We start from the raw sequence: 25,306 nt of genomic DNA on the forward strand, positions 1-25,306 counted from the left end.
GTCCCTGAGGACTATATGGAGCAGAACCTCCATCTCACCTCCTACCTCTGCCTCCTCCACCTTCCATACCAGGCTAGACACACATCATGAGGTAAAGACAGACGTGGTTGCATCAAGCCATTGTTCCAGGGTTGAAATGAAACCGAAGCATAACCCGGCCTATGACTAACCCAAACAGCACATTAGCTGCCACAGCATATCACAGAGCTTGGGGTGACCTGGACAAAGGCCCAAGGATCTCAGGAGAGACTCCATGACGCTGTAAACATCCTGGACGATCTGGAGGCCTGCCGATTGCACACTGGGCACGCCGGGGCAGCTCCGTCTTCAGATGGCCGGTACGCATCACAAATCCAGGACTCACCTCTCCTCGCCTGGAGGCGAGGTAACAGGTGTCCTCCCCACAGAGCACTTTCCTTATCCAGCATCTAAAAAAGCCTGTAATTCTTGGCCCCTCATGAAATTCACACCAGATAAAGGCTCACTACCCAAACTCGTGGCAGAAAGACGGTGGGGATGAGTCAAAACACCCAAGCCCTGGGCCCGCTCTTCAAGCAGACAGCCGGTGGGCTGGCCTCTTTTGCGGTCTGCGGCTCGTTGCTTCTGCATTTGTGGGCTACCTGGGAAACAGGATCTGCTGTTGCATCGGAATGTTCTAAAGCTGCAGAGGCTAGAGAAAAGCCTCTGACAGCTCCCGGGTGAAGAGCAGGAACCCGGGCCGGCCCTCCCTGTCTGGGAGGCAGGCAGCCCTGCACCTAACCCGCTTCCTTCCCACCTGCCACCTGGTGGTAAACTGAAGAATTACACCCTCCTGCTTAGGGCTTACCGGGCGGCGGATCTTGTTACCTTTCTCCTTCTTATCAGATCGTCACCGGCTATTAGCTCTGGAAGGCGCCTTAGAGGTAATCTAAGCCAATCTTCTCACTGACAGCCGAGGTGACACAGACCTAGAATAGAGGCACAGAGCTAGTTCTTGGTGGAGCCGGGCCTGCAGCCCAGGCCCTGGGAGGCTCTTTGTTATGCTTCCAGCATTTACTCACTCACTCAATCCTGTTTGTTTTATGCCTATCGTGAGCAGAGCCAACGCTGTGCACTGCACTGAGGATGAAAGAGCCCCTAGCTGCCCTTAAAGAGCTGCCTGAGAAGGAGGATGGGCATGCAAAAAGGCCGTTACATAAAATGACGGCTCTTTGTGGAGGGAGGGGGGGGAGCAAGGATGAAGGGCCCGCAGAAGCTGCAGCCCTTCTGCCTGAGGCAGGGAAGGCTTCCCCTGGGGGTGGCGTTGGGGCTAACTTCTAGAGGGATGGTTTCTCCTGCAGGTAAATCCGGGGCAGGCCAGGCAGGGGACACCCTATGCAATGGAGATCAGGGCCAACGGAGCCAGTGGGTTCCGGCTGCCTCATGGAGTTCCGGCTCACCAGAGCTCACAGCTAGAGGTGAGGGAAGGGATAGGCACGAAGCAGCTGGGGGAGGGGCCTTGTCTGTCTGCACAGGTGTTCAGGCTAAGCATCATTGAAGGGTTTTCCTATTAGAGGAAGAAACATGAGCAGACTTAGTCATTTGATAGCTCTCTCTGGCGGTAGTGAGGAAGACAAGTGGGAGGCCAGTGAAACAAGAAGCGGGGGACCAGTCAGGATGCCACAGCAGCAGTCCAGGCCAGAGAAGGGCAAGGTCTGCGTCAGGCCAGCAGCGCAGGCGGGGAGGACGGGAGGGGGTGTGGGAGTCTCCCGCGGGCAGCACTGTTTGCAGGCATAGAGAAGATTCTTGAGTTACGGTTTAGGAAACTGAGTGAGTGGTGGTACATTCACCAATGTAGGGGATACAGTAAAGGAAAGGGCAGGAGTGAGAAGCTGGAAGAGAGGATGAGATCCGGTGGGGGCACGCCGAAGGTCCGGGTGCTGTGGGGGTCAGTTAGGAAGCGATGGCCAGTAGGCAGCTGCGTATGTATGTGGCTCTAAGAGCAAGGCTGGCTGTAGATTCATATTTAGAGATTAGGTGATGAGCACAGTCACGGCCAAGGACAAAAGGGCCCAGGAAATGCATAAAGTGAGGTGAGAACAGGCCACAGAAAGTGCCTGTCCCACCCTGGGTTCTCAAGAAAGCAAATTCAGAGTCCAGTGTGGATATTTATTAGAGAGTACTCTTGGAATGCATGGCTATGCAAGGGAGAGAGAGGAAGCAGGATTGGGCAGAGGGAGAAGGGAAGTTGCGACGCAGATGCAAACCCCAAAAACCTCAGTTGACCCCACAGAACTCAAATGGTGGTCAGAGTTGACTGTGTTGGGCCCAAAGGGCCGCATCTTTCTTCCCCTGCCTCCTTCAGAGAGCCACCCCAGGACAGGCCTCTGGGCAGGGCAGCTCTCAGGAGCAGAGCAGTCCCTACAGGGGTGACACTTGAGGGCCCCATTCTCTGAGAAGCTGGGCAACACTTCTTCCCGGGGAGGACCTGCCCTTCGGCCAGAGTTGCTGTTTGGTCCATTGACTGTCACAGTTGGGTAAGGGAGTACCAAATGGCACCCAAGGAGATCACCTGGGCATCTGATATTTTCCTCCCGCCCCACACAGGGACAACAGCCTTATCTCCTTCTGACCAGCCAGGATGGTGACTTCTTTTCAACCTACTGGGCTTGGACACAACAGCTCAAAGTGCCCAGTGGCAGCCATACACAGCTATTGTTAGTGGGACCCCTGCCGTGGCGTGGCCCCTGGTGGAAGTGTCCTCCCGTGGGAAGCAGGACCTCTAACCCTGCAGTCTGTAAGTGTAGGTTTGGGAAGCACACTCGCCTAAATGGGTGGTTGGAAGGGAGGATAAGTGGGGTCTCTCCTGCTTCCAGCCCTTGGATCCCTGACTTATGTGGTCTTCCTTCTGGGGACGCCGCACCATATAAAGCACTTTGATTCAAGTTGTAGTCAGAGTCCTGGAGGATGGCTCCCCATCTGCATAAATTCCCATCCTGAGCATCTCTGCCTTCGGTTTGTGCGCACGGGGTGTGTGATGTGGCCAGTGACTCCCTTGGGTCTGGGCCCCCTCTCCCACCCTTTTGCTGTCTCAAGTGACTTTATGCGGAACGCCTTGCGGGAGGATCTCACACTCTGTAAGCATTGGATAATGGCGCTATCTGAGGTTCTGGACAGAAAGGCAAACCCACCCTGGAATGTGGTTCTATTCTTCTCAGAACAAACTGCTGGCCCCTCTGGGTGGAGAGCGCCCGACGTCACCAACTTGCGACCACGTGGCCGCCTGATCTCCTTGAGGAGTGGTACCATAACAGAGCCTCAGCCTGGATCTCTGCTGGGAGGTAGGGTGTTTGGTGGCAGTAGCGAGACGGACTTTGGTAAGTGGAATTCCATACTGTTGCCCTTGCATAACCTCCATCTCTGCCCCCATGGCTATTCGGTTCCCGGCCCACTGTGCCAGCCCTGGGGTGGTGGAAGACAGTGGGCTGACTAACATCAACTAACAGAGTCATTTTGTCTACTTAGTCACTTAATTCCTCTTCTCTTCTGGATGTTCTCTGCTGGCTGATAACATGTGATACAGTAATCCTCACACTTTGTGGTCCCTCCATCCACATGCCTCTTCCCCAGACCTCCTTATCCTGCATCTTCCAGTCTTTCTCCCAACAGGTCCCTGACTAGCCGGGCCAGGTCATTCACACTGCCCATGAGCCTGTATGTACCCTGAGCTCAGGCTTCTGCTCTGTCCACACAAAAGGGATGACCAGATGCACTGCCAGAGTGAGGCTGTGGTGCAGCTGCCATCCATTTGTAGCTTGTACCTACCTACTGACCCATCCGAACACCAGGCTCCAGTGTTTACCTCATTCTTCAGCTATTTCTGTGGCATTCCCCATATGGCCATAGGTGTGAACTGAAGACAAGGCATTGGTGAAACAGAGGTGACCGCGACGTAATGCAGCAATGTGATATTTTCTGGAATGTCTAGACAGTCTAGGCCTCTTCGGACTACACTGTGACAGAGGGTGGGGAGTTAACATAGTCCTGGGCACAGCTATAAATGAATATTGTTGACAATCCCATCTGAATGCAAACTGTTTCTGCTCCTCTTTTCTGATTGGAACAGAAAATAATGTATTTCCCAAATACCTGGCCACGTGACGCGTACCTGAGGCCTTCTTATACTGCCCTAGCAAGGAGACCACGAGTGCTGTGGCAGCTGCACTTGGGACGGCTTCTTGGTTGAGTTTATGGTAGTCTGTTGCCATCTTCCAGGATTCAACTGGTGAAGCAGAGACAGGATGAGGACCACCACCACTGCATCCTTTAGATCCTTAAGGGTGGCCCTCATTTCCACCATCCTCCCTGGATGCAATATTGCTTAGCTGAGGAAGGGGCAGTTTCATAGGCTTCCACTTGGCTTTCTCCACTGCAATGGCTCTTAGCCCACAGGCCAAGGACCCAAGGTGGGGATTGTGCCAACTTCCAAGTATGTCTGTCCCAATTACATATTCAGGGACCAGGCAAGTGGCCCCAGGTAGGTCTGCTGACCCAATGGATCCTTGGCCAGGACTCCACTTATGTCTGGTTCCTCCATGACCCCACTCTAACAGGAGGACCATGATGACACTTCAGGTCTCCAGATCTCAATTCCACCTCTGACCCTTGAAATGACTGGATCGTCCTCTTTCCCTAGTGTACTGTTATCTGAGTAAATGGCCATTGGTCCCTTTGCGGAAGGGTTGGGTGCTCATACTGTGTATACCTGCCATGGTTTTGCAGGGGACCCGGCCAGCTCTTCAGTTCTTGGGTTCCAGGTCCAGAAAGTGAGCAAGGGACCATAAGATTTTATTGAGGTGACTGCCCTCAGCGTCTTGATCATCCATCCTTAATTTCTTCTGATGGTATAAGGTAAATACTACGCTTGTAGTAGTCAGCCTCAGCTGATCCTATGGGTACTCTGGACTGAAAACAGTCCATCACCGTCCTGCACTGTGGTGGAATGGCCTTGCCTTTCTACTGCTGCCTCTATCAATCACTGGATTTGGGCTGCACGGGGAAGGGGATGCAGACTCCAAAAGAGGTGACGGTAGAAGGTTTTCTGCTAACAGCATTTCCAGCAGATGAGACAAGTCCTTTCCTGAAGAGGAATCTGGTGGCACACCTCAGAGTCCACCACAGAGTCAGTGGGGAAGCTGCCACGGTTGATGGAGTCAGGTTCCTGAGGACATGGACGACAGTGTCAGAGCACAGATGGGTAGATTAACCTTTGACAAGAGGTGGGGCATTTCTCACCATAATAAGGGGGAGAGAAGGCGGTAAGAATGGGGTTAGCTAAGGGTCTGAGTAGACGGACAAGGAGTTGGGGAAATCAACCCCCATAACCTCTGTTTTCTTTGTAAAATCAGAAGCAAGGTCAGCTGCTGAACTGGGTCTTGGGTAGGTTAGGGCTTGAGGAGACTAGTCCTCAAAGGAGAGAGGACGCAATCTAAGGACTGCAGGGCAGTGTTGAAGGGGCAGCTGATGTCGGGTGGCATGGTGTTGGGTGGCATGACTGGTTGTGCCCACGTCTGCTGGGTCACGTGGGTCTCCCTGTGGTGCTCAGAGGCCAGCTGCAGGAGCAGAGAGGAGCACGCTTTGACCGTGCTGGTAGACGTGGGAGGCCGGTGAGGCAATAGGGTGTTAACCAGTTATCTTAGTTACCCCAGAGAGTTCTTTCAGATTCTTAGATAGAAACTCTCCATTTTAAAGACTGTGTTCGTTTTCCAGGAGGACAAAGCATTAGAGGACCTCAGAGGTGAGGAGTGGGGAGATCATCCACTCCATTAGTCCAGGTTATCAATTCTTCTTTTGTGGATCATGCTTTTGGAGTTTTATCTATGGAAGCTTTGTTTAATTAAAGGTTATAAATGTTTTCTCCCATGTTTTCTTCTAGAAGTTTTATAGTTTTAAGTTTTATGTTTATGAACAATTTTGAGTTCATTTTTGTGTATGGTGTACAGTATGAATTGAGGTTCATTAGGAATTAAGAAACTGAAAATTAAAGCCACAATGAGATAACACTATCTACCTCTTACAATGGCTAAAATGAGAGACTGACGATACCAAGTAGTTGACATGGTCCTGGCTGTTTGGTGAGGATGGGGAGGACTCAGAACTCTCATACACTGCTGACAGGAATGTACAGTGGTACGATCACTATGGAAAACAGCTTAACAGGTTCTTAAAAGGTTACACATACAACTAGTATATAATACAACCATTCTACTCCTAGGTATTGGTCTACGAGACATGAAAGCATATGTCCATACAGAGACTTACTTCTACACATATGTTCGCAGCAGCTTTACTGTAATATCTCCAAACTGGAGACAGCCCAAATGAACATCAACATGTGAAGAGATAAACAATTAGTGGTTCATCCATACAATGGGATAGTGCTCAGCCATAAAAAGGAATGAATTACTGATATACCCAACAACCTACATGAATCTCAAAATAACTATGGGTGAACAGGCAGACAAACAAAATTGTACTTACTATATAATTCCATTTATATAAAACTCTAGAAAATGCAAACTAATCTGTAGTGACAAAATGCAGATCAGTGGTTGGGGACGAGGCAGGAAGGGGCTTGAGGAAAGCTTTGGGGATGATGGATGTGCCATCTTGATTACAGAGATGATTTCATGAGTTACACGTGTCCAAACTTCAATTTGTATACTTTAAATATGTGCAGTTATTGTATGTTGATTATACCTTAATAAAGCTCTTAAAAAATATTGACTTGAAAATTAGCTATACAATTGAATCATTGATAACTAGCAAATAGAACAAACCTGTAAAAATACCCTTTTAAACTTCAATGTAGTTCAACAGTTGCTTGTAACAGAATCTGACAAAATGGGCCGTTTGCTTTTACCACATTCTCTCTTAACACATTGAAGGCTTCCTTATATCAACTCTGCAGTGTCCCAAAGTGACTAAGATTAAAGGGTCCCGTAGCATCAACCGTGTTTCCCATGTACTCGCTCATAATCCTGTCCCCTCCTCTGAGAGGTACCTATTCTTATCTCCGTTTTGCAGATGAGGGAACTTGAGTCTCAGAGAGGTTAAAAGGTTAGTCCAAGGCCCACGGCTGTACGCGACTGCAGCTTAGGGGGGCCTGAGTCCAAGAGTGGCCCCTCATCCTCCCGCTAACTCAGTCGACGCAATTTTCCTTTGTAGAGGCTTTCTCTCAGTATCCCTGCCATTCTTAAGGCCAGGACGTCCAAGGCCTCCCTGGAGTTACAGGGCTGCTAGGAGGAGGATTTTGGTAAACCAAAGCAAAGGCGTCTTGATGGGAGGTGGCAGCTCTCGGAGCGCTTAGGGAACTAGTAAAGTAAAGGCGATTGTCTTTGTAGGGCGACGTGTCACTCCCTGGGAAGATGTGGCCTGCTCCAGGACAGCAGTGCTGCTCCTCAACAATAGTGGGAGCGGGAAGGAAGGAACAAGCGAACATGAGTCCTGCCGGGCGCCGTGGGCTTCCTGAGCCCACCGCCGGAGCCCAGCCCCGCCGGGCCGTGGCGTCAGCGGGCTTTCCACGCGCGCCCATCGGGGCATCCAAGCGCCGGCGGAGGCCGGTGGGGCCGCGCGGGCGCGCGGCCAGGACTCTCCGCGCGGCGAGCGCGAGCAGCCCGGCCCCGCCCCCGCCCTATGGCCCCGCCCCCCGGACGGCCCCGCCCGCGCGCGGGACCGAAAGCGAAGGCGCGCTCGGCCTCTCGGCGCTCGCCTGCTCGGGTCTGGCCGGGCCGGCGGCTGTGGCGCCGCGGCGACAGGGGTCCGGCGCGGTCGGCCGGGCCGGCGGGCGGCATGGAGGGGCCGCGGGCCGGCGCGGCCGGGGACGTGTCCCTGCACAACTTCAGCGCGCGGCTTTGGGAGCAGCTGGTGCACTTCCACGTCATGCGGCTGACGGACTCGCTCTTCCTGTGGGTGGGGGCCACGCCGCACCTGCGCAACCTCGCCGTGGCCATGTGCACCCGCTACGTGAGTGCGGGCCGGGCGGGGCGCGGGGCTGGGGACGCGGGCGGCCGCGGCCGGGCCGGTCACCCAGAGGTCTGGGCGGGGCGTGGCGTGGCTGCCGGACGGCGCTCAGGCGCGCGCCGGGTAAACTTCAGGCCCCCAGGTGCGCGCGCGGCCCAGGTCCGTCCTGGGCGCGTGGGCCCGGGGCTTTCCGGAACGCTCCCTCTGATGTCCTGGGGAGCCGGGGAGGCGGTCTGGGTCTGCGCCGGCGGGGGGAGCACGTGGGCCCCGGCGGGTCCCTCCCCTCCCCACCCCTCTGCTGGCTCCGGGTTCCATCTCTGTAGTTGGCTGTCCAGGGGCTTCATCTGGGACCTCTGCTCTCTGGTCACACTCGCGCCCTGGGGGATGGCGCCTACCGCTCAGCTTTCATGCCGTCTGTATATTGACCGCACCAACATTTATTTATGTTTCCAGTGCAGACCTCTTTCCTGAACTTCAGACTTTTGTATTTCCACTTGGAAGTCTAGTAGACATCTCACGCTAGACGTATTCAAGACCAAACTCTGGAGCTCTCCTGGCGAACCTGTGCCTCCAACAGCCAGGCCACCCCTGTCATGGCAACTCCGTCCAAACCTTGGAGTCATCCTTGATTCCTCTGTGCCTCCCACCTTCCACGTGCCGAATGTCAGTCATAACCTACAGGGAATCCAGCCAGCTCTCAGCTCGGGCAGATCTGCCACCCTGGGCCGGGCGCGCAGCATCTCGGCTCCTCCTTGGCTGATGCCCCCTTTGCTCCTGTATTGGTTTCTTAGAGCTGCCGTAACAAGGTGCCTCGCACCCAGAGGCCTCCAACAGTAGAGGTTTATTCTTGCACGGTTGTCGAGGCCAGAAGTCTGAAATCAAAGGGTTGGCAGGGCTGGTTCCTTCTGAGAGCTCTGAGGGCAAAATCATCCCAGGCCTCTCTCTCAGCTCCTGGTGTTGCTGGCAGTCCTTGGTGTCCCTTGGCTTGCAGCTGCATCTCTCCAGTCTCTGCTTCCAGTGTCACATGGCCTTCTCTGTGTCTCTTCTTTTCTTGTCAGTCATATTAGGTTAAGGGTCCACCCTATTCCAGTAGACCTCCTCTTAACTGACATCCTGATTACATCTGCAGTGACCCTATTTCCAAATAAGGGCACGTTCACAGGTACCAGGGCTTAGGATGTGGACATATCTTTTTGGAGGACACGTTCAATCCACAACACTACCTTATGGCCAGTGCTCCACAGGGCAGCACTGCAGTGTGACACTGTCATTCCTCAGCTCCACACCTTTCAAGAGAGGATCTCAGAGTGTAACCAGAGACTTCACCTTGACCTGGAGGCCCTGTCACCTGGTGGCTCCCCTGCTCTCACCCTCCTCCCTGCCTACTCACTGGCCTCTTGGCTGTGGCCTCTTGGTTGCTCTAGCTCGCAGCTGCTCCCTCTGCAGCTTATTGTCAGCGTCCATGGTGCTGGTGAGGTCTGTGTTAGGAGTTTTTGTGTCCCTAGCATCTGACACGCTGCTCCTCAAATCCTTGTTGAAGGCATAAGTGAAGCCCTCAGGGAACCCTGTTTGCTAGGGAGAAGGAGCGGTAACCCGCAGCTAGTCGGGCAGTAAGGATTGTAATCTCGGGTACGGGGGCCCAGAGGTGGTGGGAAGTCAGAGGAGCGAGCCACAGGCAGGGCCTGGGCAAGGCTTCAGGAAGAAGGCTCTGATGCGATTTTGGATATCCTCACACAGTGCCCTCCTCTCCCTTTCTCCTCTTGCTGTTCTTTTCCTGCTGTGTTTTTTTTCCTTTCTTTTTTGGTGAGTACCAGCAGGTGGGCCTTTGGGCAGGTGGCTGTCTCAGGTCTTTCATTGGAGGAGAGGCGGAGGCCTGGAGGGCAGGGGGTGATGGGCAGGGCTGTGTGTCTGGAGGTCAGGGTGCTCTAGAGCCACCTTACTTTCTTGCTTTCCTAGATCTAAGGCTGTAGTCATCGACAGCGGGTAGGGCCGTGGGCCATAGGGGGCCCAGGACTGCTCACTGGTTAAGACGAGGCATTGCTATCTTGAATCAGCTTCAAGGCTTCTCCTGTGGGCTGCTTTGTTGGCCTGACCACTTGGTAGTCATAGCTCCTAGTAGGGTGTATTTTCTCAACTGGAAAGTCACTGTCCACCGAGATTGGGGCAGGAACAGAAAAGGAGCCAGTCCCACTTACTGACCACATTGTGTGCCCTCCAGGGGCAGGTGCACAGCCAGCTAGGGGGAAGAGGTGCAGGCCATAACTTAAGGGAGGAAACCTAAGATTCCTGCAGAACAGGGCTCAGCAAACTATTGCCTGTGGGCTGGTCTGCCGTCTACTTTTATAATAAAGTTTTATTGGAACACAACTATGCCCGTCCATTCAGTAGCATCTGGCACAGCTTTTGCACTTCGATGGCAGAGTTGAGGAGTTGGAGTTGGACCTTGTGGTCCATAAAAACTAAATTATTTATTATTGGCCCTTCTTGGAAAAAGTTTGCCAGCCCATGTGTGGAGGATGGTACCAAAGGGTCTGTGAGGTCTGCCCCCTCCTACTGTCCCCAAACCCCCACATGTAAGACAAGACTGCACAGCTGTGCTGCTCTCCCAGCTGGCCCGTCTCACAGCGAGCAGGTCTGTGTTTGGTGCCAAGAGAGGCTGCAGGACTAGGATGATGCTTGTCCCACCAGCATGAGGAAGCTGGCCTGGGACGAGGGAAGATGGGGTGTGGGACCCTGTGTGCTCAGAGAATCGAGGACGTGTTCGGCCTACTTGGGGGAGTGGAAGGTGGTGCTCCAGCCACGGCAGAACTGTCTAGGCAGGTGTCTGCCTGGGAGACTAGCTGGCATGATGTGATTTTGGAAATAATGAAGTATTAAGAAGGGTAGCAATATGGGGTTTTAAATTTTGTTTTTGGTGGAAAAAGGCCACTCTGTTAAGATAGATTTTCTGTTTTCAGGTGGTTTAACTGTAAGTACTGTTAACATACAGCTAAATGTTAATCATGAAATCTATAAACAGCAAACTCGTTCAGATCATATTTTTGTATCTTTTTCAACAAAAAGGCATGCAGTAAATGCTTTCATTCTTGTCCTGTTTTTTTTTTTGGTGAGAAAGACTGGCCCTGAGCTAACATCTGTTGCCAATCTTCCTCTTTTTGCTTGAGGAAGATTGTCACTGAGCTAATATCTGTGCCAGTCTTCCTCTATTTTGTGCATGGTATGCTGCCACAGCGTGGCTTGATGAGCGGTGTGTAGATCTGCACCCGGGATCTGAACCTGCAAACCCCGGGCCGCCAAAGCAGAGCATGCAAACCCAACCACTACGCCACCGGGCCAGCCCCTTATCCTGTGCTTTTTGATCATCTTTATAGACCAAATAAATCTGTTTTATAGACAACAATTTTGTCTCATATTGGAGTGACTTTGAACCCTTGGCAGACAAGGAGCAGTCTCTGATCTGTGCTCTGCTCACAGTGTCTGACACACAGTAGGTGTGCGTTCAGTTCACCTGTCTCTACCTGGACGGTGTGGGTTCGGGAGGGCACCAAACCCCAGAGCCTCTGACTGCACAAGCTTGTCCCTATAAAAACCTTGTCACTTCCTAAGACTCCTGGACCTGTGTACCGAAGCTGTTTCTTTCAGAAGTCTTCCTTTTTGCCACCTTATAAGTTAGTGGTGTTTGTCTTTGAAGGTAGGCCTTTTTAATGGTAAGAGGAATTGCTTCCAAAGGAGTTGGAAGTAAGATTACTTCTAGATTTCAGGAGGGCCACATTTATTTGTCTCTAGTTTTATTGCTGCTTATCTGCAATGAGGATCGGCTGAGCATGTTCAGAAGTTTTTATTTTCGTCATTGGGTGCTGAGGTTGGTGGCTGTCTGCAGAGTCACAGGGCCCTTGTTAACCTTGAAGAGCCCAGACACCTTCAGGGGCTGGCGAGGTGTGTTCTCTACAGGCCCCGATGAGGAGATTAGGCATCCTGCCCTCTCGGCTGGTGGCCATTCAGGGGCGAGCGGGACCCGAGGCACTTGGCGCCCAGACTCTGATCGGCTCTCTTCTTGCTATGCCCCTAATGTTCTTGTTTGCTTCCGTCTTGCTCCTAATGTTGCCCTTCAGCATGCTTTGGAGTTTCCAACACGAAAACAAGCTCTTTATGTGAAATAGGCCCTGGAACTTATTAACAGCACTGTGATGCCAGATTCAGGTGACTTCTCATCTGTCCCAGCTGTGTGACCTCATATGCATTAGAAGGTCAACCTACCTGGCTATTGACACAGATGCCAGACCTTCCTTCTCTTGGCAGATGTGTCTGACCTCCCAGAACCTGCCACAGCCACCCTCGTGAAGCAGCAGAAGGCACAGGAGCTTGGCTGCTGGAGAAGCAGCACTGTGTTCTTTGTTTTCCTTTTAGGACTCCATTCCCGTGTCCACTTCCCTCCTCGGAGACACTTCTGACACGACCTCCACTGGCCTTGCCCAGCGCTTAGGTACGTACCCAGAGCTGGCGCTGCACGAGCAGCCAGATGGGGACCTCACTGTTTAATGGAATCATGAGGCAAGCCACTTCAGAGGTACAGAATCTTTATACTGAGAGGTAAACCAACTCCTTACTGCAGGCTAAGCACAGACCTTTGTATATTGGGTCTTCTTTAAGGAGGGCACGTCCATGCCCATTGTCTCAGGGCCAAGGGCCAGTGTGCTCCCAAGGGACTCCCATGTCATGCTTGGCTGCCGTCCAAGCCTGGGAGTGAGAGGTGATTTTGCTCCCTCCTGTAAGCACATCATCTCGGGAGGAGAGTGTGAATGATGCCGCAGCGACTCCAGGTGGCCTCCTGGGCCTCCCAGGGACTCGGTGGAGCCTGTGGAGCAGGGTACCAGCCCCGAGGAGGAGGGACTGCCCTTCTCTCTCCGTGTGGTGGTGTTCAGAGATCAGAAGAGAGACCGGCCTGGCCTGAGCGTCGCGTAGAGTGGGTGTTAAGCAAAGAACGGGAGGTCGAAGGCTCCGCCCCCTCCGCGCACGCAGACTCCTGTGAAGACCCAGGCAGTTCAGGTGAGGGCAGCGTGTTCTGCCTCCGCCAGCGTGCGCCACCGCCAGGGCGTCACGGACGCCGAAGACCGCGGACAGGAGGGCAGCCCCCGTCCCCTCCTCAGTCTTTGTGTTCACCAGGGAGCCCAGTCAGCGCAGTTGTCAAGCCAGGGAGGGAGCCCCTGTGCCCTGGCGCTGGGGGTGCGCAGCGGATCCGGCCCCGCCCCTGATTCTGGGGAGATTATGTTTTAATCGTGTGACAGTTACCAGCCTGATCGCTGCCCAGTGGGAACTGCTGTGTCAGCCCCTCCGGGTGCACGCAGGTACGGTGCAGCTGCGTGTGGAGGCGCAGCAGGGCGCCGGGGCGGGCGAGCCAGCTCCCCGTGGGCGCGCCACACCGCGTTCTCTGCGTGGACAGGGCGCAGGCCGCGAGGGCAGCCGCGGCGTTTTAGGAACGTCCACGGTACTGTTTCTTTAGCCTGAAGTTAGAAACCTGACTAGTGTCAGCCAGGTTATTTTGGTAATTTATTGTTAGGAAATAATTTTAAATTTATAGAAAAGCTGCCAAAAGCATGCACAGAATTCCTGCTTAGCCGTCACCCAGATCCCCAAGTGTCATCGCTCCCTCTCTGTTGTGTCATTATTTTCTCTGAGCCATGTGAAAGTAAGCTGAAGACACGGCACGCTTTGCTTCTGCTGTTTCTCTCTGCGTTTGCCACTGTTCAAGGGAGTGACACGCCCATGTGCAACAGGCTCCTTCTGTGACATGCCTGGTCCCATGAAGACATGGCGTGTTCCTACTTAGAGAGCCAGAAAACTGGGTGGACCGCCACAGCGTGGACGACAGATTCTGGTAGAGAAGGGTGATGGGAACCTGTTTGGCGTGCTACAAATCAGTTGTTTACGCCAATGAAGTAAGATGAGCTCAGGAGTGTTGTTGTGATGGAGGCCTAGTAGCAGTTTGTATGAAAAAAACTAGGTTTTTTTTTTTTTTTGAGGAAGATTAGTCCTGAGCTAACATCTGCTGCCAATCCTCCTCTTTTTGCTGAGGAAGACTGGCCCTGCGCTAACATCTGTGCCCATCTTCCTCTACTTTCTATTTGGGACGCCTACCACAGCATGGCACCCCAAGCAGTGCCATGTCTGTACCCGGGATCTGAACCGGTGAACCCCGGGCCACCGAGAAGTGGAACGTGCGAACTTAACCACTGCGCTATTGGGTCGGCCCCTTTGTTTTGTTGTTTTGTTTTTCAGTTTTGTTCAAATGTTGGGGCTTTTTAAAATTAACATCTCTCACGTGGTTTACATCAATTTACAATAATCTACACACATTAAAATAGAACACAGACAGAAAATATATCCTTACCAACTTATTAAAGTCAAATATTAATGAAAGGCCCCATCCTGTGTGTATCGGCAAAGACTGGCAGCCCTCAACCACTGCCCAGCAAGGACAGGAACACAGATGAGGCTCGAGAAGTCAGTGGTGTGACATGGCTGCCAGCACCACAAAGGCTGAGTGAGCGCGTGCCAAGGTCCCGCAGGGCTGTCCAGGCGGCCCTGGGCTGTGCGGCTGTCTCAGGCGTGGGTGGGCCTGGACCCTGCAGTGGAAAGTGAGCTATTCGAGGGGAAATGAGATGAGAGAGGTGTCCTGAAACAGCAGCTCACATGGAAGATGAAAGGAAGCTGGGAAAGAAGTGACCTAGAGGGCTCAGAATCACCATGGAAGCGTTGGGGGGCTTCGGTGGAGTGGGGACCCCCAGCTCCGTGTGGCTCTGGAGGGCAAAGCTGGGTCAGCTGGGCGCACGATGCAGGCAGACACAGCTTTGCTCCCTGTTAAGACCCTGTCTTAGCAAGGAGAGCAGTTGGAATCGGAGCGGGCCCCTCTGGGGACAGGGAAGTCCCTGCCACTGAACAAGGGCAGACTGAGCTAGTGTGACTTGACAGGCCCCAGCCTCACCTCTCCTCACCTCACCCCCTTTTCGCCTTTGCTGATGGGACTGGCGTGGTCATGTCCGTGTGGGAGGGTGGGGTGGGTGCCTCTGTGGGGAGGAGGAGTTTGCACCCTGGCTGTGTGTGAGGTGAGGCCCAGGGAGGCCTCAGCACTGGGAATCACACCGTGCAACTGGTTGAGGCTTCCTGCCTCCTGGTCTTAGATGACTGTGCTGCCTTCAGCGTCTGGGCTTGTAACTGTGCTTGATTTCTGTCGTTGGAGCAGGACACCTCGACTCTTATTAGTTCTGTAGAAAGAGGTTAGAACATATATTCAAGATCAAATTGAAAGTTACACGTGTGTGTGTGTGTATCTATTTGTAAATGTGCAGAAATGTAGAATTGTGTCAGGGAGGGGAGTGGAATCCGTAGAGAGGGTGGCGCTGAAGGAGAACTTTAATATTTTATTTTAAATACTTTAACATTATCTGTGTTTTTAGGAAGTAAAAAAAGCCAAACCAGCTTTCTCTGTAAGCAGTGATTCTCAAACCTCAGTGTTCAGATCCCCGAGGGCTTGTGAACAGAGACTGCGGGCCCCAACCCACCCCAGCCTGTCTGATTCAGTGGATGTGGGGTGTGGCCTGAGAAACTGCATCTCCAACAAGTTGGCAGGTGATGCTGCTCATGAGGGGACCACACCCTGAGAAACACTGTTCTGGAGATGAGCAGAGGGTCCAAGAGAGTTCAGTCTGCATTTGCAGCAGCCGCCTGTGAAGTCGTAGAAATCAGAACTTTCCTCTCTCCCCAACACCCCATTCGCTTTCTGCAAGCATTTCTCAGCTGTAAGGTAGCCATGAGGAGGGACCTCCGGGCACGTCAGTCATGGCTGTGTCGATGTGTTTTCTCTTTTTAGCCAGGAAGACCAACAAACAAGTGTTTGTCAGCTATAACCTTCAAAACACAGACAGCAACTTCGCATTACTTGTAGAAAACAGGATCAAGGAGGAAATGGAGGCTTTCCCGGAGAAGTTCTAGCTGAGGCAGAACCGAGGATTTGTAACTTATGTATAGTACACATTTAAATAAATGGATTGAATTCTACTGTTTGTCTGTCAGCAGGTTAATGTGTTTCCATTTTGTTTTTACAGGGTTAATCTTATTAACTTTCCTTCTGCCCCTCACCAGAAGGTGGGTCTTTTCAAAGGCTGTAACTGATCACCCTGGGCAAGGAGACAAGCAGAACGGGCAGGAAGGTTTCCTCATGCGAGTGCTCAAAAATAGAGAAAAGGGGTAAAATGTGATTTTGATGGGATGGAGGGCAGACCGTCTAATAACCCCAGAAAGACTCGCATTAGTCATGACCCCAGTTAGAGTTCAGGTGGTGGGTCTGTGTAAAGTGGGCTCCGGCTGCCTCCCGTCCTCCCTTCCAGCTGTGCACGCCTCTTCTCCCCCCCCCCCCCCCCCCCCGCACTGTCTCTTGGCCTGTCCCAGCCTGCTCCGCCCTGCTCACCAGGTTTATGGTCTTGGTGAAGTCGCACTTCTCTGGGCCATTTCCTCACCTATGGGATGGGACTGATCTCCACCTTGCTGGGTTTTTGTTGGGACTGCACATACAGAAATGCTTTGCAGACTCCAAGTGCCATGGCAGTCAAGATGTCAATTATGGTTTCATAGATCTATGTCATTTTTGTGGATCCACGAGCTTCGGCTCCTCCTGGCTTTTCCTGTTACCTGTCTTTCCTCCTCCTCTTTTCTCCCAAGTCCCTGCTCGGGTCATCTTTAATCCTTAGCCCTTGTCCGCCTGCCACCTGAAGTGGATTTGTCTTTCTAGTACCACGTGCTACATGTTTTCCTTCACATCCCTTTCCGAAAGCCAGTATTTCATGGGTCAGGTTTCCTAACTTCACATTCAAATCCCTGAGGGGGCTTTCCCAGATCACCATGCCTGGCCCTTCCCAGAGACTCAGGCGGCCTGGGGCCCAGGCTTTGCGGGTTGAAAGCTCCGCAGGTGCTTCTCAGCACAGGCAAGGTTGAGGACCCCTGGCAAAGGACTTCCTAATCTGGTCCATCTGGACCCCTTTTGTTACTAGAGGTGGATAGTCGGGCCCTGTAACACATTTCATGCAGTGGCAGAAGCCTTGCATTGGGCCAGTGGTAGGCAGCCAGTGGGGCGGGGGTGGCACTTTGGCCAGGATGTAAAGGCCCTTCGGAGGAGTAGATCTGGGGTTCAGAATGCTTCCCTCCTTTGCAGACTTCCTGTGCTAACTTCCAAGGCCCCGGCCAGCGTAGCCAGAGCGTGGAAGCACCATGAGTACCTCTCTAGGAAGAGTAAGTAACAAAATCAGGGCTAAGGAGAGAAGAGTTTGGTATAAATACTTTATTAAAGAAATATTGTTTTCTTGTTAAAAAATACTACATTGAAGAAGAGAGTTTTGGAGTATTAGTCTTTCCTCACAGAATCACAGTGTAAGATAAGCATTTCTTGACCTCTCTAGGAACCTTCAGGCCACGGGTTAGCAGGACATCAACACACGGGAGGAAAGAACTCTCCAGTTTACTGAGGGCCCGGGCCTCAGGTGGTGTAGGAGCGGCACGACACACACAGTGAAGTTTAATCTCATCCCCGCCTCTGCCTGCCTTTGAGACTAGGGCCTGCAGCGGAGTGAGAGGCCACCCACCGTCCCTCAGGGCGAGCCTGGGGGCTGGCTCTGCAGAGGCACTGACAGAGGGACGCAGGGACGCAGCCAGGTCTGAGACAACAGTTTTATTCCTGGTAGTGAGTGGTCGTGAAATGTCTTTCATTGGATACCATCAGATGAGGTCCATCAGATGAGGTAGGGAAGACATTCCAGAGGAAATTTGTTAATGGGCAATGTTTTTATTTCTGTACATTTACATACAAATTTTCCCCAAAGGAACCACAGATGTGACATCATGCAGACATTGAGCTTTGAACGACAGTTCAGAACTCGGTTAGGCTTGTGCTATGCAGGAGCACCTCCAGAGGAATCCCGGGCGGCAGGTACAGGAACACGGTTCTTACAGAGAAACCTCCGTGCTGGGCCTGCGGGAAGGACAGAGGGAGGGGAGAGTTCCCCACTAGACAACACACTGCACTGCTTTTCCAAAACACGAGATACATGAAGTGAGGTGTCCAGCCCTCAGAGCGGTGGGGTGCGGCCTGCCCCGCACGCACACGCCCGGCCACACGGTCCCTGCACGGGCACTCGCCATCCCGTGTGTGACTCTGGGAAGCTGGCCTGAGTGCAGTATTTCTGCACAGGGCTTGTTTTGCTTGCTCGCTGTTCTGTCGCCAAACCAACTTAACAGCCCCTCTCCTCTAGCTGCAAGGGATTATGCTCTTTTAGAAAACATTTAAACCTTTTTCCTATTTGTCTTGGGTGCTAATATTTACGGTATTTGATAAGTTATGATGGACTTCTGGAAAAGAACAAAATGAAGAAAGACCCAGCCCGTCCCAGGTGTTTATGTCTGTGGGTAACTTTTACTGAAGGGCCCCCAGCTCCCTGATCCTTAGGGTTGGGAGTGGGTGGAAGAGAGCGGCCAGAGCACGTACCTTGGATGTTCCCTGGCCAGGGGTGCGGGTGCTGCAGAGGGTGGACTGGAGGTGGCAGCGGCCTGAGAGAGAAGCATCTCCCTCCAGCCGTGAGGGGAATGGACTGAGGAGTCCACACCAGGCGATGGCCTGGGGCACTGGCCGCACAGCCCCGCCCACAGGGAAGCCCTTCTGCTATGGCGACACTTCACAAAGGCGCTCCTGCAGAGCCTCAGACACCCCCACGCTGAACAGGCAACAGGACAGGAGCTCAGCCGAATCCTGAGGCTGCCAGGAGAGGAGAGCTGTGGGGCCTCCGCTGAGATGTCACTGCCGACCATCGGCTAGCCAGCCTCATGCACATCCACCAGACTTTGGTCCTGAGAGCTCAGTCCTCATAGCCAGCTTCTCTTCTAGTCAACACGAGTTAGTCCTGAGGCTGACGTGACAGGGCCGGCTGCTGGTCGACTAGTGTTTCTGTTGTCAGTTACGATGGCGATCAGGGACCTGGGGACAGGAGTTAGAAGTGCTGGGCTTTGCCTCCACATTCCTGGAGATTCCTGGCTGCACTCGACAGCTTCAATATGTTTCTTAAAGAGAGTGAGAAGGACTCACAAGTCCTTCTGTGGGACAGGAGAGGGACTGTGAGGTGTCTCAGTGCTGGGGTGACGGATGCAGACATGTACCTGGCTGGAGGCGGCCCAGGGACCTCGCTGGCTCCTTCCTACCTTCCCCAACTGCCCAATGGCCTGGCTGCTGCACATGTTGGTCCTGGACCCAATGGCCTTGCTGCCAGGTGGCTCTGTAGTAAGTACTCTAAAAAAGGCAAAAGGTATTTCACAAGTTTGGTACGCGAAGGCTGCGCAGAAGTAAAGAAAGACCTTCTTAAATTAAGGTGAATGCGGACTAACATTGAAACGTGGACCAAAAATGCCGTAAGAGACGAGGGAAGGGGAGGATGAGCTGGGCTCGGCACAGGTGGAGCTGGGGAGAGACAGCCCAGATGGCCCACCTTCCCGGCAGCCGGTCCTCAGAGGAGGCTGGAGACCCCAGGTGCGGCCAATGAGACAGGGACAGTGGTTACACAGACACGGCGCTCATGGGCCTGCAGGTCTGCTCGCCTCTCCACGATGTTTCATCAAGTGAGTGGCTCCTACTGAGGTCTGCCCACTTAGGAGGAGGGCAGTGGGTGTAGACGGTAAGAAAAGACCAGGTGGAAAGCTGGAAGGGGAGGAAGGGACGCTGAGTCAACCTCTGTTCTGGCCCTTTGAGTGCTGGCAGCCATCAGTTGGAAGTCACCTAACTGCTTCACACAGACCTGAGACCATGACTTCCTGGAAGAACACGGCCCCTGGCAAAGACACGTGTCACAGAGTTGGGAAGTGGACAATTCTAGAAAGGACCCAGGCTGTCCAAAAAATCCGGTGCCTGTGTAGCTACGAGGTGGCACCCACCTGTGCCGATGAAGCCTGTTTTTAGCGGCCCTGGGTGTCCTTGAGGAGGCCTTCCAAGTGTCCTCTGAAACACCCACAGCCAGGGGGAGACAGCTGGACCTGAAAAAGGCAGGAGGAAGCCTCCTTGTCTGGGATGGAACGAGCAACACAGTGAGACCCCTTGGATATCGGGGGTGGGGGTGGAGGCGGACTTTGGTGAGTTATTGCTTTCAATTGGTCTTGATGCTTTAAGAGGCTGGAGGTCAGCTGGACTCACCTGTGAGACCCCACTTCTGGCCCTGAGCCCCGCTTCGGTGCTGAGGAGGTGACAGAAAGCAGGCGAAGGCAGGGTGGGGCGTCTCCCACAGGCTCACAGTCTCGCGTGAGGTCAGGGAGAGCCGACAGTCATCCAAGCTGCTGATTTCCACGTGGCGTGTGCTCGAGACGCGGGCGACAGCTGCGTCTGGGGGAGCGCCTCCCTCCAGCGGGCTTTCCTTCATCGTCTAGTTCACCTAGTCTGCTGTTGGTTTTAGTTCAGAAAGTAGCCGTGTTTTCAAGTAGTGCTGGCAAAAAAGCTGACTGAAAGGGACCTTTGCTGCTGGAGCCAAATCTGGGAAGGAGTATTAATAACGGTGACACGTCTCAGACCTCAACATACTTGCTCACTGCACTCAGCCGGGCAGACAAACCTGTGTCAGGAAACTGTGGCAGAAGTACCAGTAATGATTTAAGATTTCTGGTGAAATGCTTAAGCTTTTCCCCAAAGAGCTTCTAGCATCAAGTACAAAAGGATAATCTGGAAGGAAAGACTAAGCTGGTTTTAATGATATTTGTGAGCCGCTTTCCCCCAACACATGGAACAGAAGCTCTTACCTTACAAACAGAAAAACCTTTAAAAACCACACATAGGCTCTCTAGCAAAAACCTACTCATTTACATTTCACTCTGTCCAAAATGCAGTCACGGAAACGCTCCCCGACGGATCGTGGGGTCTCTCCTTGAACACCGGCAGGCAGCCGTGGGGTGGCCCGGGCGGCAGAGGGGACATCTGCTCCTCCGGGGTGGACGAGAGCGGCGCCCCAGCCCCAGCGAGGAGACTGGCTGCACTGGTTCTTAAGCCTCGGCCTCCGGCCACCGTGTCCCTCTCCCGAAGGAGGTGGTTCTATTGCAGGATGAGGGAATAAAGTGCTTCTCATAAAAATGACCAAAATAAATACAAACATTTAATGGCAGAAAAGAAAGTCTTTGAAGGGTTATTTCCAAAGCGTTTGCTTCCTCAAACACACGCTCCTCAGAGTTTCGGAAAGACAGAATCCCCCACACCAGCTCAAAGTCTCGTGATGCCGTGGCGTCAGCAGCAGAGGTGGGCGTCCCTGCCCCAGCCACGGCTTGGGTCCCTGGTCTGTAAACCTGTGCCCAAGCAGCCCCAACCCTGGGAACCCCGCGCCCCGTCAGGGAGGCTGTGCCCACAGCTACATGGCCTTCATGCCGTTGGCCGTGGCGTTCTCGGGCAGCCCGTCGCCCGCGGCAGCCGCGTCGTGGAGGCCGGAGTAGTCCTTGAGCTCCGCGTTGGTGAGCAGCAGGGGCTGCTCCCCCTTCTTGTGCGGCAGGAGCGGCTGCCGCGTGTAGTGCTCCCCGTTGGAGATGTTCTCGGGCAGGCTCTGGTCCCTGCTCTCGGGCAGCAGGAGGATGCAGATGATGCAGATGAGCGTGCAGCAGGCAAAGATGATGTGGTGCAGGAAGTAGCCCTTCTGGTTGTGCAGCTCGATGATGGGCGCCGTCAACATGCCGAAGCCCGCGCTGGCCAGCACCAGCCCCAGCCCGCCGCACCTGCAGGAGGGGCACGACCACACAGGGTTAGTGTCCACAGGAAGACCCCACCGTCGGGCGCAGAGGGTGCGGTGGCTCCCAGAGTGGGGACACGGCTTGACTGGGAGCATAGGGCAAGTTCATGGCAGACCGGGAAGCCAGGTTTCAGTGGTGGGGGCGGCTGCCCTTGCCACCATCCCGGTGTATCCCACCTGTCGAGATCCCAAACCACCTTCACCTTGGCCGTATCTGTGTACCACCTCTAGTCCAGTTAATATTTTTCCTCATCAACTCAAACTTTTACTTCATTTTGAAAGGCAACTTTATAATGCCACTGCAAATGGAAAACTAGTATCACTTGCCATAGATAACTTACAATGAAAAACAAAGTATTACTAAATTATGCCATTTTCCCAAGGCTTGCTCTTCATTTAGAAAAGGGGTAGTTGGGGGAGGGTTACCAGGGGTTAAAGAAATAATTAAAGACATATCAGCACTAACAGACTGCGTCTTTGCCACAACTGGAGAGAGTGGAAGATGCTTTAAAAAGCAATAATTTCTGTGTATTGATGTTACTTATTGTTGGGTTTGTGTAGTTCCTAGGATCATTCGGCATACCACGGCGGAGACTGCCCCGTCTCTGGGAAATGCTGTGCTGGAGCCCGCACTGATGGAGAGGAATTCACTGCAGCACTGAGCTCAGAAAGGACTGGACGCAAGCCAGGGGCATGAGCCGTTTATCCCCGCTGCTGCCATGAGGGAACCTGCCACAGATTCCAGAGGCGTTAGTAGATACGCAACATTTAAAAAATCCGTTACGGCTCTTAAAAGCGTATTGTTGGGGATAAGGTGTTCTGTGGCCACTGAGAGAGCAGTGCAGCGCTGGGCTGCAGTAAAGAGGACCCTGTGTTCAGGTGACAGGAGGTAATGGTCCCACTGTGCCCTGCATTGCACAGGCCAGACAGGGCTCAGCTGGCTCGTGTCAGCTCTGGGGCCACATGGAGGGGCCGGGCCGAGGCGGTCTTGTCTCTAGGAAGGAGCATCGAGCGGTTTGCTCACCCCAGAGAGCAGACCAGGCCAGCGGGCAGTGGGCACAGAGATGTGGACTGCAGTTGGCTTAAGGAAGAACCTTCAGATGGCGCTGCTCAAGAGTTCTGCACCCCCTTTTAGTGAAGTGACCTGTCTCCCACCAGGGGGATGTGCTCAGGCAGAGAGAGGCTGAGGGGAGGCTCAGCTCCAGGACATGGGGAGGTGGGCTCCCGGCTCTGCAGGAGCCTGTGTATCTCTGGGCTGGCTCTGTAGGTGGCTCTAACTCAGAAAAGCCTGTCCCACAAGGGCACAGGATACAGGGTCGACATACGTAAGTCAACTGTATGTCTACATGCCAGCAACAAACAAGCCGAAAATAAGATTAAGAAAATTCCACCCACAATAACATCACAAGAATAAAATACTTAGCAATAAATAACAAAAGAAATGCAAGACTTGCATGCGGAAAACGACAAAACACGGCTGAGAGAAAAATTAAGAAGATAAAAATAAATGGAGAGACAGTCCATGTTCATGGATTGGAAGATTCAATATTGTTAAGATGGTAGTTCTTCCTGAACTGAATAGATTCAACACAATCCTTATCAAATTCCCAGATGAGGACCTTTTTTTTTCCTGTAGAAAATGATAAGCTGATCCCAAGATTTATATGGAAATGCAAAGGACCCAGATTAGCCAAAACAATTTTGAAGCATAACAAAATTTGAAGACTCACCCTCCCAACTTAAAACTTCCTATAAAGCTACGGTAATTAAGACAGTGTGGGATTAGTGCACGGGTGGATCAATGGAACAGAACTGAGAGCTCGGAAGGAAACCTTTACATTCATGGTCAACTGATTGTTGACAAAGGCAGATTCAGTGGGGGAAGGGCAGTCTTTTCAGCAAGTGCTGCTGGATATGCAGATGCAAAAGAATGAAGCTGGACCTTCACTTCACAGCAAATACAAAACTGAACAAAAAACGGATCACAGACCAAAATGTAAAAGCTAAAAATATATAATTTCTAGAAGAAAATATAAGGGAAAATCTTTGTGACCTTAGGTTAGGTTATGACATCAAAAGCAGGATCCATAAGAGAAAAAATGATCGACCAGACGTCATCAAAATTAAAAGCTTCTGGGGCCGGCCAAGTGGCGCAGCGGTTAAGTGCACATGTTCCGCTTTGGTGGCCCTGGGTTCGCCGGTTCAGATCCTGGGTGCGGACATGGCACCACTTGTCAAGCCACGCTGTGGTAGGTGTCCCACATATAAAGTAGAGAAAGATGCACACAGATGTTAGCTCAGGGCCTGTCTTCCTCAGCAAAATGAGGGGGATTGGCAGATGTTAGCTCAGGGCTAATCTTCCTCAAAAAATAAAAAAACCAACAACAAAAAAGATAAGAGTGCATCCTCCCATACGCCCTGTTGGTGATACTGGTGTTAGGAGTCCGTTTCCTGACTTCCGGGGCATGTTGACCTGCTAGCTTGCAACTGAACACCTCTTTGAAACTTCGATGAATATGTATCCTGGGCATGTTTAATGTATGTTCTTTGTTCTCAAGGATATAAGACTGTACTGAAAGCATGATTCTCCGTAATGCCTTCTTTCTTTCTGGAAAAGGCCTTCCCAGGTCATAATCCTCAGTTTGGCTCAAGTCAAACTCCCCTTATGTCTCTTACCTATAGACTGGTTATTGGTTAGTCTGCTCTGCTGGTCCTGAGGGTGGAGCCCTCCCGAATGAGGTCAGTGCCCTTGTAAAGGACTCTGAGAGAGCCCTCCTGCCCCTTCACCATGCGAGGACATAGCGAGAAGACAGCCGTCTAAGAACCAGGAAGGAGGTTCTGATCAGACATGACATCTCCTGACACCTCGAGCTTGGACTTCCCTACCTCCAGAAATTCGAGAAATGGTGTTTCTAAGCCACCCAGTCCATGGTATTCTGTTCTAGTGGCCCAAAGGGACGACGACTCCTGCCACTTACTGAATGAGCTTGGAGGCCGATGTTGCTGCAGCTGACGGCAGCCTGTGGAGACCTGAAGCAGGGAGCCCTTCTAGGCCACGCCCACTCCTGCCCACGGAAACTTTGAGACGAGAAGCATGTGTTGTTTTAGGCCACTAAGTTTTGGAGGTAATCTGTTACACAGCAGAGATAACTGATACACTCAGTGAGTGATGGCATTCCCTAGCCTTTGCCCTGGGAGGACACGGCCACCTCTCACTCGGGCTGTGGTGTCATCAGAGCTGCGTGTTGGAAAGCCTTCTGCCAAGGCAGAGACTGAGAGTGCTGTGGGAGCAGTCACGCCATTGTGCTACACAGAGCCATCAAGGGCACACAGGTGAGGAACAGCAATATTTTGGGAGTGTCTCCCAGATACTAATCCCCTTCCAAGGCAGAGGGTCCCAGATCACCTTTTAAAGACGCTTACTGTGCACCTTTCTGATAGTATTTGTCCACATGCCTACCATCTTATTGGTCGATGAGCCCTTCAAGGGCAAGGATTATTTTCTAGAACATCAGCTGGCACACACTGTTTATGCTTAA

General features: G+C 52.6%; 2 protein-coding genes and 2 long non-coding RNA genes across 7 annotated transcripts in view; 3 read left to right on the forward strand and 1 right to left on the reverse strand.

The window, feature by feature from the left end:
* The first annotated feature begins 680 nt into the window (after positions 1 to 680).
* On the forward strand, positions 681 to 6,740 carry LOC139077214 (uncharacterized). The gene is made up of 3 exons (XR_011529537.1): positions 681 to 902; positions 2,566 to 2,755; positions 3,177 to 6,740. It is a non-coding gene; the product is annotated as an uncharacterized lncRNA (long non-coding RNA).
* An 898-nt stretch (positions 6,741 to 7,638) lies between these two features.
* Positions 7,639 to 16,035, forward strand: PSMG4 (proteasome assembly chaperone 4). Its single transcript, XM_070583982.1, has 3 exons — positions 7,639 to 7,983; positions 12,388 to 12,463; positions 15,848 to 16,035. The coding sequence occupies exons 1-3, from the start codon at positions 7,654 to 7,656 to the stop codon at positions 15,967 to 15,969; spliced, it is 528 nt and encodes a 175-aa protein (XP_070440083.1). The 5' UTR covers positions 7,639 to 7,653; the 3' UTR covers positions 15,970 to 16,035.
* Positions 16,036 to 17,683: 1,648 nt separating this feature from the next.
* SLC22A23 (solute carrier family 22 member 23) overlaps positions 17,684 to 25,306 on the reverse strand; it is a 157,898-nt gene continuing 150,275 nt past the window's right edge. For all 4 annotated transcript variants that reach the window (XM_070583977.1, XM_070583978.1, XM_070583979.1 and 1 more), the window contains one exon: positions 17,684 to 21,753. In XM_070583977.1, the coding sequence (XP_070440078.1) occupies positions 21,396 to 21,753 (358 nt within the window). In that variant the 3' untranslated portion in view covers positions 17,684 to 21,395. The remainder of the gene's footprint in view (positions 21,754 to 25,306) is intronic.
* Positions 21,654 to 23,798, forward strand: LOC139077217 (uncharacterized). The gene is made up of 2 exons (XR_011529542.1): positions 21,654 to 21,779; positions 22,329 to 23,798. It is a non-coding gene; the product is annotated as an uncharacterized lncRNA (long non-coding RNA).

Source organism: Equus przewalskii, chromosome 19, assembly GCF_037783145.1.
Source record: "Equus przewalskii isolate Varuska chromosome 19, EquPr2, whole genome shotgun sequence".
In the NCBI taxonomy this organism is placed as follows: Eukaryota; Metazoa; Chordata; class Mammalia; order Perissodactyla; family Equidae; genus Equus; species Equus przewalskii.